Genomic DNA, 17,159 nt, shown 5'->3' with positions numbered 1-17,159 from the left:
CTCATTTCGTATCAATTACTCTTTCTCACATCATCGACCCATCTCCACACCACGTCATGCCATTCCTCCCCCCCCCCCCCCCCCCGAACACACCACAGCCGCATACCCCAACGTTGGCCTAATCCGGACAGGCTGATCCTCTTTCACTTCTCCATCTGTCACTCTCTGACTTCTTTCCCCCCTCCCACTCCAACGCCTCAAGATTGTCTGCCACCGCCATCACCGACGCCGCCACGAAGAAGAGGCCAGGATAATGGCCTTTCGCTTTCATTTAACTCCTACTGTCCCTCCTCCTCTCCTTTAATCTGTCTTTTAGCTGTAATTCCCAGCTAGCCGATGGGCCGTTCAATTTCCTCACACTCCTACTGTCTCTTCGACTGTCCTGTCAGCTTTCATTTAAATACCACGCCGGCCAGTCAATTGGGCCGTTCGTTTTCCTGCCTCTTCTACTATCCCTCTGACTATTCTTTCAACTTTATTAAAAAAAACACAGCACAAAAGTCAAATCAAAAACCATAACCACCATGTCATCTCCAAACCACCACACCATGTAAGAAAGAGAAGCGCCCCAGAGGCGCTAAAACTTCACTCCCAGCAGAGGGTCCAAACCCCCGTCATGTGCGTCTGCGTCTGCACATCGACCGCCAGCAGACTTGGATAGCTGCCGCCCCGGCAGCCCGGCTTGGATCTTCTCGCTGATCTCTGGATTAGGCTTGGTATATCGTAAAAGTCTCTGGCGGAGACTAGTAGGAAATTATTTCAGTTGCTTTCTATCTTATTCTTGTATCTAGTTGTGATTCGAAGACGGATCACTGTTTTGTATTGGTGTTATACTTGGAGAATTTCTTTTGGTTAATGGAACAGTCCAATAAATTGTTTTCGGACTTTGATCGTTAGTTTCTTCTGCTTACGCAGCCATATCAGTGTACGCGATAGTAACGCCATCTGTGTTTGCATATTGCTGTCTCATGGCTTTGTAAAGTCGCTGTACTTTAGTACTGTTTAGGCAGGAGAGTAGGCGTGACGTAACGAGGTGGCGGCTGTCCGGCAGGTGAGGATCCCTCCGCTGGAGCGAACGTTCTCGCGCTCCCTGGGGGTGGGCACGCTACGCGGCTTCTTCCGCGGCGACGACGGCTGGGTGCGCCGACTCACCACCGTACACCGAGTCGGAGACGTCCGACTGAACCGCGGCCGGCGGCCTCCAGGTGAGCAGCTCATTGTCCTTACCTTCTCCATACACTCACGATTTTATTTATCTACTAGCTGACAAACCGGGCGTTGCTCGGGTGTTCATTTTGCCAATTTTCTATTGGAAACGAAAATAAAAGTAATATTCACTCAGGACAATATTATGGAAATGGAAGAGGCGGTAGGTGAAGACGAAATGGGAGATATGATACTGCGTCAAGAGTTTGACAGAGCACTGAAAGACCTGAGTCGAAACAAGGCCCCGGGAGTAGACAACATTCCATTAGAACTACAGACGGCCTTGGGAGAGCCACTCCTGACCAAACTCTACCATCTGGTGAGGAAGATGTATGAGACAGACGAAATACCCTCAGACTTCAAGAAGAATTTAATAATTCCAATCCCAAAGAAAGCAGGTGTTGACAGATGCGAAAATTGCCGAATTGTCAGTTTAGTAAGTCACGGATGCAAAATACTAACGCGAATTCTTTACAGACGAATGGAAAAAATGGTAGAAACCGACCTCGGGGAAGATCAGTTTAAATTCCGTAGAAATGTTGGAACGCGTGAGGCAATACTGACTTTACCAGTTGTCTTAGAAGCTAGATTACGAAAAGGCAAACCTACGTTTCTAGCATTTGTAGACTTAGACAAACTATAAAAAGGAGCTAATTTAAGGAGATGGGACCTGGATAAACTGACTAAACCAGAGGTTGTAGAGAGTTTCAGGGAGAGCATAAGGGAACAATTGACAGGAATGGGGGAAAGAAATACAGTAGAAGAAGAATGGGTAGCTTTGAGGGATGAAGTAGTGAAGGCAGCAGACGATCAAGTAGGTAAAAAAAAGAGGGCTAATAGAAATCCTTGGGTAACAGAAGAAATATTGAATTTAATTGATGAAAGGAGAAAATATAAAAATGCAGTAAATGAAGCAGGCAAAAAGGAATACGTACAAACGTCTCAAAAATGAGATCGACAGGAAGTGCAAAATGGTTAAGCAGGGATGGCTAGAGGACAAATGTAAGGATGTAGAGGCTTATCTCACTAGGGGTAAGATAGATACTGCCTACAGGAAAATTAAAGATACCTTTGGAGAGAAGAGAACCACTTGTATGAATATCAAGAGCTCAGATGGAAACCCAGTTCGAAGCAAATAAGGGAAGGCAGAAAGGTGGAAGGAGTATATAGAGGGTTTATACAAGGGCGATGTACTGGAGGACAGTATTATGGAAATGGAAGAGGCTGTTGATGAAGACGAAATGGGAGATAAGATACTGCGTGAAGAGTTTGACAGAGCACTGAAAGACCTGAGTCGAAACAAGGCCCCGGGAGTAGGCAACATTCCATTAGAACTACTGACAGCCTTGGGAGAGCCAGTCATGACAAAACTCTACCATCTGGTGAGCAAGATGTATGAGTCAGGCGAAATACCCTCAGACTTCAAGAAGAATATAATAATTCCAATCCCAAAGAAAGCAGGTGTTGACAGATGTGATAATTACCAAACCATCAGTTTAATAAGTCACAGCTGCAAAATACTAACGCGAATTCTTTACAGACGAATGGAAAAAATGGTAGAAGCCGACCTCGGGGAAGATCAGTTTAAATTCCGTAGAAATGTTGGAACGCGTGAGGCAATACTGACTTTACCAGTTGTCTTAGAAGCTAGATTACGAAAAGGCAAACCTACGTTTCTAGCATTTGTAGACTTAGAGAAACTACAAAAAGGTGCTAATTTAAGGAGATGGGACCTGGATAAACTGACTAAACAAGACGTTGTAGAGAGTTTCAGGGAGAGCATAAGGGAACAATTGACACGAATGGGGGAAAGAAATATAGTAGAAGAAGAATGTGTAGCTTTGAGGGATGAAATAGTGAAGGCAGTAGAGGATCAAATAGGTAAAAAGACAAGGGCTAGTAGAAACCCTTAGGTAACAGAAGAAATATTGAATTTAATTGATGAAAGGAGAAAATATAAAAATGCAGTAAATGAAGCAGGCAAAAAGGAATACGTACAAACGTCTCAAAAATGAGATCGCCAAGAAGTGCAAAATGGCTAAGCAGGGATGGCTAGAGGACAAATGTAAGGATGTAGAGGCTTATCTCACTAGGGGTAAGATAGATACTGCCTACAGGAAAATTAAACAGACCTTTGGAGAAAGGAGAACCACTTGCATGAATATCAAGAGCTTTGATGGAAACCTAGTTCTAAGCAAAGAAGGGAAAGCAGAAATGTGGAAGGAGTACATACAGGGTTTATACAAGGACAATATTATGGAAATGGAGGAGGATGTAGATGAAGACGAAATTGGAGATATGATACTGCGTGAAGAGTTTGACAGAGCACTGAAAGATCTGAGTCGAAACAAGGCCCCCGGAGTAGGCAACATTCCATTAGAACTACTGACAGCCTTGGGAGAGACAGTCCTGACAAAACTCTACCATCTGGTGAGCAAGATGTGTGAGACAGGCGAAATTCCCTCAGACTTCAAGAAGAATATAATAATTCCAATTCCAAAGAAAGCAGGTGTTCACAGATGCGAAAATTACTGGTCAGTTCCATAAGTCACGGATGCAAAATACTAACGCGAATTCGTTACAGACGAATGTAAAAACTTGTTGGAGCCAACCTCGGGGAAGATCAGTTTGGATTCCGTAGAAATCTTGGAACACGTGACCCAATACTGACCCTAGGACTTATCTTAGAAGCTAGATTAAGGAAAGGCAAACCTACGTTTCTAGCATTTGTAGACTTAGAGAAAGCGTATGACGATGTTGACTGGAGTACTCTCTTTCAAATTCTGAAGGTGGCAGGGGTAAAATACAGGGAGCGAAAGGCTATTTACAATTTGTACAGAAACCAGATGGCAGTTCTAAGAGTCGAGGGGCAGAAATGGGAAGCAGTGGTTGGGAAGGGAGTGAGACAGGGTTGTAGCCTATCCACGATGTTATTCAATCTGTATATTGAGCAAGCAGTGAAGGAAACAAAAGAAAAATTCGGAGTAGGAAATAAAATCCATGGAGAAGAAATTAAAACTTTGAGTTTCGCCGATGACATTGTAATTCTGTCAGAGACAGCAAAGGATTTGGAAGAGCAGTTGAACGGAATGGATAGATTCTTGATAGTAGGATATAAGATGAACATCAACAAAAGCAAAACGAGGATATTGGAATGTAGTCGAATTAAATCGAGTGATGCTGCGGGAATTAGATTAGGCAATGAGACACTTAAAGTAGTAAAGGAGTTTTGCTATTTGGGGTGCAAAATAACTGTGATGGTCGAAGTAGAGAGGATATAAAATTTAAACTGGCAGTGGCAAGGAAAGCGTTTCTGAAGAAGAGAAATTTGTTAACATCGAGTATAGATTTAAGTGTCACGAAGTCGTTTCTGAAAGTATTTGTATGGAGTCCAGCCATGTATGGAAGTGAAACATGGACGATAAATAGTTTGGACAAAAAGAGAATAGAAGCTTTCGAAATGTGGTGCTACAGAATCATGCTGAAGATTAGATGGGTAGATCACATAACTAATGAGGAGGTATTGAATAAGATTGGGGAAAAGAGAAGTTTTTGGCACTACTTGACTAGAAGAAGGGATCTGTTGGTAGGACATGTTCTGAGGCATCAAGGGATCACCAATTTAGTATTGGAGGGCAGCGTGGGGGGTAAAAATCGTAGAGGGAGACCAAAAGATGAATACACTAAGCAGATTCTGAAGAATGTAGGTTGCAGTAGGTACTGGGAGATGAAGAAACTTGCACAGGATAGAGCACCATGGAGAGCTGCATCAAACCAGTCTCAGGACTGAAGACCAAAACAACAACATACACTCATGCTCATAAATTAAGGATAATGCTGATACATGGTGAAATAACGCTCTGGTGGGCGGTTTGCGGGTTTAAACCACCTCGGGCTATGACCATGTAGTGCATTTGACCTGCGGTCGTCGCACGGTGGCGCTGGCGGCAGTCCACACACGCAGAGGTGTGTTGTTGCAGCGAGTAAGTGTGCAGACATTTTCAGACGTTCCAATGGTGACTGTGTGTTGAAAATGGCTCAGAGAACACACATTGATGACGTTACGAGGGGTAGAAAACTAGGGCGACTAGAGGCTGGTCAAACACAGCAGGTCGTAGCGCGGGCACTCCGTGTGCCACAAAGTGTGATCTCACTATCATGGCAACGATTCCAGCAGACAGGAAACGTGTCCAGGCGCTACAGTACGGGACGTCCACAGTATACAACACCACAACAAGACCGATATCTCACCATCAGTGCCCGCAGACGGCCACGGATTACTCCAGGTAGCCTTGCTCGGGACCTCACCGCAGCCACTGGAACAGTCTACAGACGACTGAACAGACATGGTTTATTCACCCCTAGAGCTGCCAGGTGCATTCCACTGACTCCTCGTCACAGGAGAGCCCGTAAAGCCTGGTGTCAAGAACACAGTACATGGTCATTGGAACAGTGGTCCCTTGTTATGCTCACGGACGAGTCTAGGTATAGTCTGAACAGTGATGCTCGCTGGATTTTCATCTGGAGTGAACCAGGAACCAGGTACCAACCCCTTAATGTCCTTGAAAGGGACCTGTATGGAGGTCGTGGTTTGATGGTGTGGGGTAGGATTATGATTGGTGCACGTACACCCCTGCATGTCTTTGACAGAGGAATTGTAACAGGTCAGGTGTATCGGGACGTCATTTTGCACCAGTGTGTCCGCCTTTTGAGAGGTGCAGTGGGTCCTACCTTCTTCCTGATGGATGATAACGCACGGCCCTACCAAGGTGCCATCGTGGAGGTGTACCTTGAAACAGAAGATATCAGGCGAATGGAGTGGCCTGCCTGTTCTCCAGACCTAAACCCCGTCGAGCACGACTGGGATGCTCTCGGTCGACGTATCGCTGCGCTTCTTCAAACCCCTACGACACTTCAGGAGCTCCGACAGGCACTGGTGCAAGAATGGGAGGCTATACCCCAGCAGCTGCTCGACCACCTGATCCAGAGTATGCCAACCCGTTGTGCGACCTGTGTACATGTGCATGGCGATCATATCCCATATTGATGTCGGGGTACATGCACAGGAAACAGTGGCGTTTTGTAGCACACGTGTTTCGGGACGGTTCTCTCAACTTATCACCAATACCGTGGATTTACAGATCTGGGTCGTGTGTGTTTCCTACGTGCATATGCTATTAGCGCCAGTTTTGTGTAGTGCCACGTTGTGTTGCACCACGATCTTCAATTATCTTTAGTTTATGAGCATGAGTGTAGCAATCATTACAATGTGCATAGTATTAATTGTCCACTCTAGGATGTGTCACGGCACGGAGGCCCGTGGTTGTAGATGTTTCTATAAAAGTTGAATGATCTCCGTCAGTGCTGACAGCTTTTACAGCGTAGCCAACCGAGTCAACTATAATTCGCAGACAACAGTGTGCAGAGCATTTAAGATAATTTCCATTTATTGCTCCGTATCAGTTACACATTTTTAATAAGATTATACGTTTCAATCACTCGTGATTATTTTCAGATCTAAGTAGCAGGGTCAGCAACCCGTCTCATCTACTCACATCCACATACCAGAGTACTGTGTTTCTGAGTAGACAAGACGGGTTGCTTACGCTACTACTTAGATCTGAAGATAATCCAGAGTGATCGAAACAGGCAATCTAACTAAAAATGCGCAGCTGAGACGGAAGAATAAATGAGAATTATCTTAAATATCTATACAGTTGCTGGCTCTCTCAAGACGATTATGTCGACCATAGTGAATGTGCAGTGTGTTCAGCGCATCTGCGCAATCGTAAACGAAAGCAGACATAACAAACGGAATTAGAGTTCACTGTAATGTTAATGCCAATCTAACTAAATTTGAAATGGCTCGGATTTGTTGATACCTTCGATGAAGATACTCTTTGAACACGCGACTTAAAGCTAAGGTTGATAGATACCAGAAACAAAGGAACGTCGGTTCGACGTCATACGTCTTCTACCAACTTCTATCGAAACAGTTATTCCCATCCATGCACCGTAACTCCTAAAACAGTGAACAACTGAAAGGGTCAGAGGAAGAAAGTTCTAACCCACAGGAGCGTATATTTTAGTATTCATGTTGTATGTCTGGTTACACTCAAAGGCAAGAACATATAAATACAATAAGAAACGGTGGCCGTGCGGTTCTAGGCGCTTCAGTCCGGAGCCGCGCTGCTGCTACGGTCGCAGGTTCGAATCCTGCCTCGGGCATTGATGTGTGCGATGTCCTTAGGTTAGTTAGGTTTAAGTAGTTCTAAGTTCTAGGGGACTGATGACCACAGCAGTTGAGTCCCATAGTGCTCAGAGCCATTTGAACAATAAGAAAAAACAATTTACTGTGTGCTCATAATGAAAGATCCAGTTTCAAAACGCTGCAGAATGAGAACCACTACTCAGAATGCCGTCAGATTCGAGCAGCATATTATTGACGCAGAGAGAAACGTCATGGAACAACCAAAAATTTAATGAAAATTGTACCAATAGATGGAGCTGTATGCATCTTACGTGTATGGGGTCGGCTTAAAATAACAATGAACCGCAATACGACGGCTATGGTTTGAGTTGCACACTACACTAGGCAAGCCCATCCACCATGACAAAGTCTACATCTACATCTACATTTATACTCCGCAAGCCACCCAACGGTGTGCGGCGGAAGGCACTTTACGTGCCACTGTCATTACCTCCCTTTCCTATTCCAGTCGCGTATGGTTCGCGGGAAGAACGACTGCCGGAAGCCACCGTGCGCGCTCGAATCTCTCTTATTTTACATTCGTGATCTCCTCGGGAGGTATAAGTAGGGGGAAGCAATACATTCATCATCAAGGAACGCACCCTCTCGAAACCTGGACAGCAAGCTAAACCGCGATGCAGAGCGCCTCTCTTGCAGAGTCTGCCACTTGAGTTTGCTAAATATCTCCGTAACGCTATTACGCTTACCAAATAACCCTGTGACGAAGCGCGCCGCTCTTCTTTGGATCTCCTCTATCTCCTCTGTCAATCCGACCTGGTACGGATCCCACACTGATGAGCAATACTCAAGTATAGGTCGAACGAGTGTTTTGTAAGCCACCTCGTTTGTTGATGGACTAATTTTTCTAAGGACTCTCCCAATGAATCTCAACCGGGCACCCACCTTACCAACAATTAATTTTATATGATCATTCCACTTCAAATCGTTCCGTACGCGTACTCCCAGATATTTTACAGAAGTAACAGCTACCAGAATTTGTTCCGCTAACATTTAATCATACAATAAAGGATCCTTCTTTCTATGTATTCGTAATACATTACATTTGTCTATGTTAAGGGTCAGTTGCCACTCCCTGCACCAAGTGCCTATCCGCTGCAGATCTTCCTGCATTTCGCTACAATTTTCTAATGCTGCAACTTCTCCGTATACTACAGCATCATCCGCGAAAGCCGCATGGAACTTCCGACACTATGTACTAGGTCATTTATATATATTTCGAAAAGCAAAGGACCCATAACACTTCCCTGTGGCACGCCAGAGGTTACTTTAACGTCTGTAGATGTCTCTCCATTGATAACAACATGCTGTGTTCTGTTTGCTAAAAACTCTTCAATCCAGTCACACAGCTGGTCTGATATTCCTTAGGCTCTTACTTTGTTTACCAGGCGACAGTGTGGAACTGTATCGAACACCTTCCGGAAGTCAAGGAAAATAGCATCTACCTGGGAGCCTGTATCTAATATTTTCTGGGTCTCATGAACAAATAAAGCGAGTTGGGTCTCACTCGATCGCTGTTTCCGGAATCCATGTTGATTCCTACAGAGTAGAGTCTGGGTTTCCAGAAATGACATGATACGCGAGCAAAAAACATGTTCTAAAATTCTACAACAGATCGATGTGAGAGATATAGACCTATAGTTTGCACATCTGCTCGACGACCCTTCTTGAAAACTGGAACAACCTGTGCTCTTTTCCATTCATTTGGAACCTTCCGTTCCTCTAGAGGCTTGCGGTACACGGCTGTTAGAAGGGGGGGCAAGTTCTTTCGCGTACTCTGTGTAGAATCGAATTGGTATCCCGTCAGATCCAGTGGACTTTCCTCTGTTGAGTGATGTAAGTTGCTTTTCTATTGCTTGGACACTGATTTCGATGTCAGCCATTTTTTCGTTCGTACGAGGATTCAGAGAAGGAACTCCACTGCGGTCTTCCTCTGTGAAATAGCTTTGGAAAAGGGTGTTTAGTTACCCATCGGACAAGGAAAGAAATTTTTAATTGCCCTGAGGCCAAAAACCGCATAAAATGTAAAGTGACATCAGTTCCTAGCTGTCATGAGACTGGCGCAAGACAGGTTCAATGTGCTGTCCACCGTTTTCTTCCACAAGCTGAAATCGAGAAACAAAATGTTCCACAACAGAACGGAGTGTGTCTCGGGCGTCACGTTCAGAATGCGTAGCGCAATGAATGCCTTCAGCTCAGCTACGTTCATAATGGAGCACTGAACCAACATCTTCCAGATAACCTCACAGCCAGAAGTCACATGGACTGAAATCAGGTGATCTGGGCGGCCAAGCTGTAGGGGAATGAAAAATGTTGAAGGTTTGTAATGATGTTGGTGCGAAAAACACTCTCATAGCGTTTACAGCCCCCCCCCCCCCCCCCTTTAACCATGGACCTTGCCGTTTGTGGGGAGGCTTGCGTGCCTCAGCGATACAGACAGCCGTACCGTAGGTGCAACCACAACGGAGGGGTATCTGTTGAGAGGCCAGACAAACGTATGGTTCCTGAAGAGAGGCAGCAGCCTTTTCAGTAGTTGCAAGGGCAACAGTCTGGATGATTGACTGATCTGGCCTTGTAACAATAACCAAAACAGCCTTGCTGTGCTGGTACTGCGAACCGCTGAAAGCAAGGGGAAACTACGGCCGTAATTTTTCCCGAGGACATGCAGCTTTACTGTATGATTTAATGATGATGGCGTCCCCTTGGGTAAAATATTCCGGAGGTAAAATAGTCCCCCATTCGGATCTCCGGGCGGGGACTACTCAAGAGGATGTCGTTATCAGGAGAAAGAAAACTGGCGTTCTACGGATCGGAGCGTGGAATGTCAGATTCCTTAATCGGGCAGGTAGGTTAGAAAATTTAAAAAGGGAAATAGATAGGTTAACGTTAGATATAGTGGGAATTAGTGAAGTTCGGTGGCAGGAGGAACAAAACTTCTGGTCAGGTGACTACAGGGTTATAAACACAAAATCAAATAGGGGTCATGCAGGAGTAGGTTTAATAATGAATAGGAAAATAGGAATGCGGGTAAGCTACTACAAGCAGCATAGTGAACGCATTATTGTGGCCAAGATAGATACGAAGCCCACACCTACTACAGTAGTACAAGTTTATACGCCAACTAGCTCTGCAGATGACGAAGAAATTGAAGAAATGTATGATGAAATAAAAGAAATTATTCAGATAGTGAAGGGTGATGGAAATTTAATAGTCATGGGTGACTGGAATTCGGTAGTAGGAAAAGGGAGAGAAGGAAACGTAGTAGGTGAATATGGATTGAGGCTAAGAAATGAAAGAGGAAGCCGCCTGGAAGAATTTTGCACAGAGCACAACTTAATCATAGCTAACACTTGGTTTAAGAATCATGAAAGAAGGTTGTATACATGGAAGAACCCTGGAGATACTAAAAGGTATCAGATAGATTATATAATGGTAAGACAGAGATTTAGGAACCAGGTTTTAAATTGTAAGACATTTCCAGGGACAGATGTGGACTCTGACCACAATCTATTGGTAATGACCTGTAGATTAAAACTGAAAAAACTGCAAAAAGGTGGGAATTTAAGGAGATGGGACCTGGATAAACTGACTAAACAAGACGTTGTAGAGAGTTTCAGGGAGAGCATAAGGGAACAATTGACAGGAATGGGGGAAAGAAATACAGTGGAAGAAGAATGGGTAGCTTTAAGGGATGAAGTAGTGAAGGCAGCAGAGGATCAAGTAGGTAAAAAGACGAGGGCTAGTAGAAATCCTTGGGTAACAGAAGAAATATTGAATTTAATTGATGAAAGGAGAAAATATAAAAATGCAGTAAATGAAGCAGGCAAAAATGAATACAAACGTCTCAAAAATGAGATCGACAGGAAGTGCAAAATGGCTAAGCAGGGATGGCTAGAGGACAAATGTAAGGATGTAGAGGCTTATCTCACTAGCGCTGAGATAGATACTGCCTACAGGAAAATTAAAGAGACCTTTGAAGATAAGAGAACCACTTGCATGAACATCAAGAGCTCAGATGGAAACCCAGTTCGAAGCAAAGAAGGCAAAGCAGAAAGGTGGAAGGAGTATATAGAGGGTCTATACAAGGGCGATGTACTTGAGGACAATATTATGGAAATGGAAGAGGATGTAGATGAAGATGAAATGGGAGATACGTTACTGCGTGAAGAGTTTGACAGAGCACTGAAAGACCTGAGTCGAAACAAGGCCCCCGGAGTAGACAACATTCCATTGGAACTACTGACGGCCTTGGGAGAGCCAGTCTTGACAAAACTCTACCATCTGGTCAGCAAGATGTAGGAAACAAGCGAAATACCCTCAGACTTCAAGAAGAATATAATAATTCCAATTCCAAAGAAAGCAGGTGTTGATAGATGTGAAAATTACCGAACAATCAGTTTAATAAGCCACAGCTGCAAAATACTAACACGAATTCTTTACAGACGAATGGAAAAACTAGTAGAAGTCGACCTCGGGGAAGATTAGTTTGGATTCCGTAGAAATACTCGAACACGTGAGGCAATACTGACCTTACGACTTATCTTAGAAGAAAGATTAAGGAAAGGCAAACCTACGTTTCTAGCATTTGTAGACTTAGAGAAAGCTTTTGACAATGTTGACTGGAATACTCTCTTTCAAATTCTAAAGGTGGCAGGGGTAAAATACAGGGAGCGAAAGGCTATTTACAATTTGTACAGAAACCAGATGGCAGTTATAAGAGTCGAGGGACATGAAATGGAAGCAGTGGTTGGGAAGGGAGTAAGACAGGGTTGTAGCCTCTCCCCGATGTTATTCAATCTGTATGTTGAGCAAGCAGTAAAGGAAACAAAGGAAAATTCGGAGTAGGTATTAAAATCCATGGAGAAGAAATAAAAACTTTGAGGTTCGCCGATGACATTGTAATTCTGTCAGAGACAGCAAAGGACTTGGAAGAGCAGTTGAACGGAATAGACAGTGTCTTGAAAGGAGGATATAAGATGAACATCAACAAAAGCAAAACGAGGATAATGGAATGTATTCGAATTAAGTCGGGTGATGCTGAGGGAATTAGATTAGGAAATGAGACACTTAAAGTAGTAAAGGAGTTTTGCTATTTGGGGAGCAAAATAACTGATGATGGTCGAAGTAGAGAGGATATAAAATGTAGACTGGCAATGGCAAGGAAAGCGTTTCTGAAGAAGAGAAATTTGTTTACATCGAGTACAGATTTAAGTGTCAGCAAATCATTTCTGAAAGTATTTGTATGGAGTGTAGCCATGCATGGAAGTGAAACATGGACGATAAATAGTTTGGACAAGAAGAGAATAGAAGCTTTTGAAATGTGGTGCTACAGAAAAATGCTGAAGATTAGATGGGTAGGTCACATAACTAATGAGGAAGTATTGAATAGGATTGGGGAGGAGAGAAGTTTGTGGCACAACTTGACCAGAAGAAGGAATCGTTTGGTAGGACATGTTCTGAGGCATCAAGGGATCGCCAATTTAGTATTGGAGGGCAGCGTAGAGGGTAAAAATCGTAGAGGGAAACCAAGAGATGAATACACTAAGCAGATTCAGAAGGACGTAGGTTGCAGTAGGTACAGGGAGATGAAGAAGCTTGCACAGGATAGAGTAGCATGGAGAGCTGCATCAAACCAGTCTCAGGTCTGAAGACCACAACAACAACAACAACAGCGTTTACAGGTGACGGTATATGTCATAGGAGCCGCACAGCTCGCCGTCAACCCGCATCGCAAGGTCACCTTCGCAGAGTGAAGTACTACTGGTTGATGTGCGTGCGGATTTTCCGTTGCCCGTATTCTGCAGTTCTGCGTATGGACAAGTCATTGGGGATGGAAATGTGCTTCGTCTGCCCACAGAATGTCCATGGGCATTCATTGTTCACTTCCGTGACGACAAGGAAGCAACTCCTGAACATGGGTGGTTTTGTATGAATAGCAATGCTAAATGGTTCGTAGCATTTTATGCATTGTACTCGCAAGCGTGCCAAAAGTTCGGACAATTCCCCGTGGGCTGTATGTTTGCACACCACCGCTCGACCCCTCTTGCAATGCTGTGGCCATACCTTCGATAGACGTCGGATCAACTGATTTCCTTCTTGTGCCACACTGCACTTTAAAAGAATTTGTCTTTTCGAATTTTGCAATCATTTGCTCCATATCCTTAGCAAACAGACCTTTTTCATATCCTTGAGTGTCCAGAACTTCTGCAGGTATCTGGCGCACAGTGACCGTACCAGCAGCGCGCTGTCGTTCATGCAGGTAGTCATGGTAGGAGTCTCGGACGCAAACTGAGGAACAGCCGTGTGCCAAGCGCGACTTGTTGGTGTGCATATTCAGACGCTTACAGCGCCAACTATTGGTCAAATTTTCGTTTTTTATTTCGTTCCATGACGTTTCTCATTGCGTCAATAATACGCTGTTCAAATCTGATGTTATTCTGAGCGGTGGTTCTCTTTCTACAGCGTTTTGAAACTGAAACTTTAGTTATGGAGACACCATGTATACAAGGTGCTCGGAAGTTTCCGTTGCAGATTTCTAGGACTTGTAGTGGGGAGTGGGTATATAACATTTTCAATAGGAAATCATATCCGGAAACGTCATCCAACGCTACAAAGTCACAGGCTCCGGCGCCTGTAAATGTATGTACACTACTGGCCATTAAAATTGCTACACCACGAAGATGACGTGCTACAGACGCGAAATTTAACCGACGCGGAGAAGATGCTGCGATATGCATATGATTAGCTTTTCAGAGCATTCATACAAGGTTGGCGCCGGTGGCGACACCTACAACGTGCTGACATGAGGAAAGTTTCCAACCGATTTCTCACACACAAACAGCAGTTGACCGGCGTTGCCTGGTGAAACGTTGTTGTGATGCCTCGTGTAAGGAGGAGAAATGCGAACCATCACGTTCCCGACTTTAATAAAGGTCGGATTGTAGTCTATCGCGATAGCGGTTTATCGTATCGCAACATTGCTGCTCGCGTTGGTCGAGATCCAATAACTGTTAGCAGAATATGGAATCGGTGGGTTCAGGAGGGTAATACGGAACGCCGCGCTGGATCCCAACGGCCTCGTATCACTAGCAGTCGAGATGACAGGCATCTTATCCGCATGGCTGTAACGCATCGTGCAGCCACGTCTCGATCCCTGAGTCAACAGATGGGGACGTTTGCAAGACAAGAACCATCTGCACAAACGGTTCGACGACGTTTGCAGCAGCACGGACTATCAGCTCGGAGACCGTGGCTGCTGTTACCCTTGACCCTGCATCACAGACAGGAGCGTCTGCGATGGTGTACTCGACGACGAACCCGGGTGCACGAATGGCAAAACGTCATTTTTTCGGATGAATCCAGGTTCTGTTTACAGCATCATGATGGTCGCATCCGTGTCTGGCGACATCGCGGTGAACGCACATTGGAAGCGTGTATTCGTCATAGCCACACTGGAGTATCACCCGGCGTGATAGTATATGGGGTGCCATTGCTTACACGTCTCAGTCACCTCTTGTTCGCATTGACGGCACTTTGAGCAGTGGACGTTACATTTCGTATGTTTTACGACCCGTGGCTCTACTCTTCATTCGATCCCTGCGAAACCCTACTTTCAGCAGGATAATGCACGACCGCCTGTTGCAGGTCCTGTATGGGCCTTTCTGGATTCAGAAAATGTTCGACTGCTGCCCTGGCCAGCGTATTCTCCAAATCTCTCGCCAATTGAAAACGTCTGGTCAATGGTGGCCGAGCAACTGGCTCGTCATAATACGCCAGTCACTACTCTTGATGAACTGTGGTATCGTGTTGAAGCTGCATGGGCAGCTGTACCTGTACAAGCCATCCACGCTCTGTTTGACCCAATGCCCAGGCGTATCAAGGCCGTTATTATGGCCAGAGGTGGTTGTTCTGGGTACTGATTTCTCAGGATCTATGCACCCAAATTGCGTGAAAATGTAATCACATGTCAGTTCTAGTATAATATACTTGTCCAATAAATACCCGTTTATCATCTGCATTTCTTCTTGGTGTAGCAATTTTAATGGCCAGTAGTGTATGTACGGGCTGATTCGACGACGAGGTCACAGACTTTCAGGGACGATGTAAAAGAATAAATGTTTCAATTTAAGGTACGGGTCCCTGTACGGGAAATGAACGAGTCGAAAGTCATAAGCGAAAACCGTTCTGATACCTCTGACAGTGGAACATTTGTACCGGTACTGTTGTTGCTAAAACTGTAGGGTACGCGACTTTCAGAGGTGGTAGTATGGACCAAAACAAGAAAAAATGTCTAGTAGGCATAGGTTCTAACTATGAGCACTTATTTAATAAATGAGATGTTTTTCACTTTAGCGAAGATGAACAAGCTATCATAGCTCTTCAGGTATGCATTTTAGAGCACACGTTTACTGGATATTTTTTCTTGTTTTGGGCCATTCTACCTCCCCTGAAAGTTGTATTCCACACTTTTAGTAGCAACAGTACCGCTGCATGTATTCAACTGATACAGGTATCAAAATGACTTTTCGCTTATAACTTTCGCCTCGTTCGTTTCCGAACCAGGGACACTTACCTCAGACTGATACAGTCGTCCTTCACCACCATCCTTGCAAGTTTGTAACATCATCACGGAATCTCCCTGTACACAGGATGAACATTTATAAAATCGAACTGCAGGAACGGATTTCTGACTGGAAATGGAGGAAAAAAGATATGAAAATTTGTCCGGAAATGGACGGTGTAGGCGCAATGACAACAAATCCTCCCAGAACACAGTACAGAGCTGCAATGCGTCCACGTCACAACAGATGTTCAAAGTGGCCTCCATGGGATGTAATGCACGCGTTCACACGTCGCATCGTAGAATGCCGCACTTCGGCTTACACAATGTTGGCGGGCCACTTGCCTGGAGTTCGTACTACGGTTCGTCTCGATACCCTGTAGCAAACAGTCCTCCAAATCTGGTGAATGCACAGTCCGCCATCTCCCTGCACGTTCGTCTGTTTGGAAGCCTCCGTGACCACACAGACGCCCAAAAAGGGCTTGAAATGTGTGATGTGGTTTCTGTCTGTGAGAATACTTGTTTTGGTATAGCCGTGCTCTTCGTTGACCGTTTCCGTCTGCTTGACCGACCATCTCGGCTTGTTCCCAACATGAGTACCTGACCCTTCTGCTGCTTACATTACGCTGCATCAATCACACAGCGTGCAACGCACGAGGAACACAGGACACGTGGTCAGAGGAGCGTTCATTCGTCAGTGCCATCTACGGTAGGGACGATGCGTTTCTGTAAACATTTTCATAGGACCTCTGTCCCTCCATTACCAGTCGGGAATCGGCCCCTGCAGTTTGTCGGTTTTATTTATGTTCACCCTGTATACGTACAGCAACGGCATTGCCGCAGTGGATACATCGGTTCCCGTCAGATCACCGCAGTTAAGCGCTGTCGGGCGTGGCCGACACTTGGATGGGTGACCATCCGGGCCGCCATGCGCTGTTGCCATTTTTCGGAGTGCACTCAGCCTCGTGGTGCCAATTGACGAGCTACTCGACCGAATAGTAGCGGCTCCGGTCAAATAAAACCATCATAACGACCGGGAGAGCGGTGTGCTGATCACACACCCCTCCTATCGGCATCCTCAACTGAGGCTGACACGGCGGTCGGATGGTCCCGATAGGCCACTTG

General features: G+C 45.0%; 1 protein-coding gene across 2 annotated transcripts in view; it reads left to right on the top strand.

The window, feature by feature from the left end:
- Positions 1-17,159, top strand: part of LOC126235803 (uncharacterized) — a 135,374-nt gene that overhangs the window by 104,652 nt on the left and 13,563 nt on the right. For both annotated transcript variants that reach the window (XM_049944623.1, XM_049944624.1), the window contains one exon: positions 1,052-1,205. In XM_049944623.1, the coding sequence (XP_049800580.1) occupies positions 1,052-1,205 (154 nt within the window). The remainder of the gene's footprint in view (positions 1-1,051; positions 1,206-17,159) is intronic.

This window comes from Schistocerca nitens, chromosome 2 (assembly GCF_023898315.1).
Source record: "Schistocerca nitens isolate TAMUIC-IGC-003100 chromosome 2, iqSchNite1.1, whole genome shotgun sequence".
In the NCBI taxonomy this organism is placed as follows: domain Eukaryota; kingdom Metazoa; phylum Arthropoda; class Insecta; order Orthoptera; family Acrididae; genus Schistocerca; species Schistocerca nitens.
The sequence above is the reverse complement of the archived record's forward strand: the minus strand, read 5'-3'. Positions and strand labels throughout refer to the sequence as shown.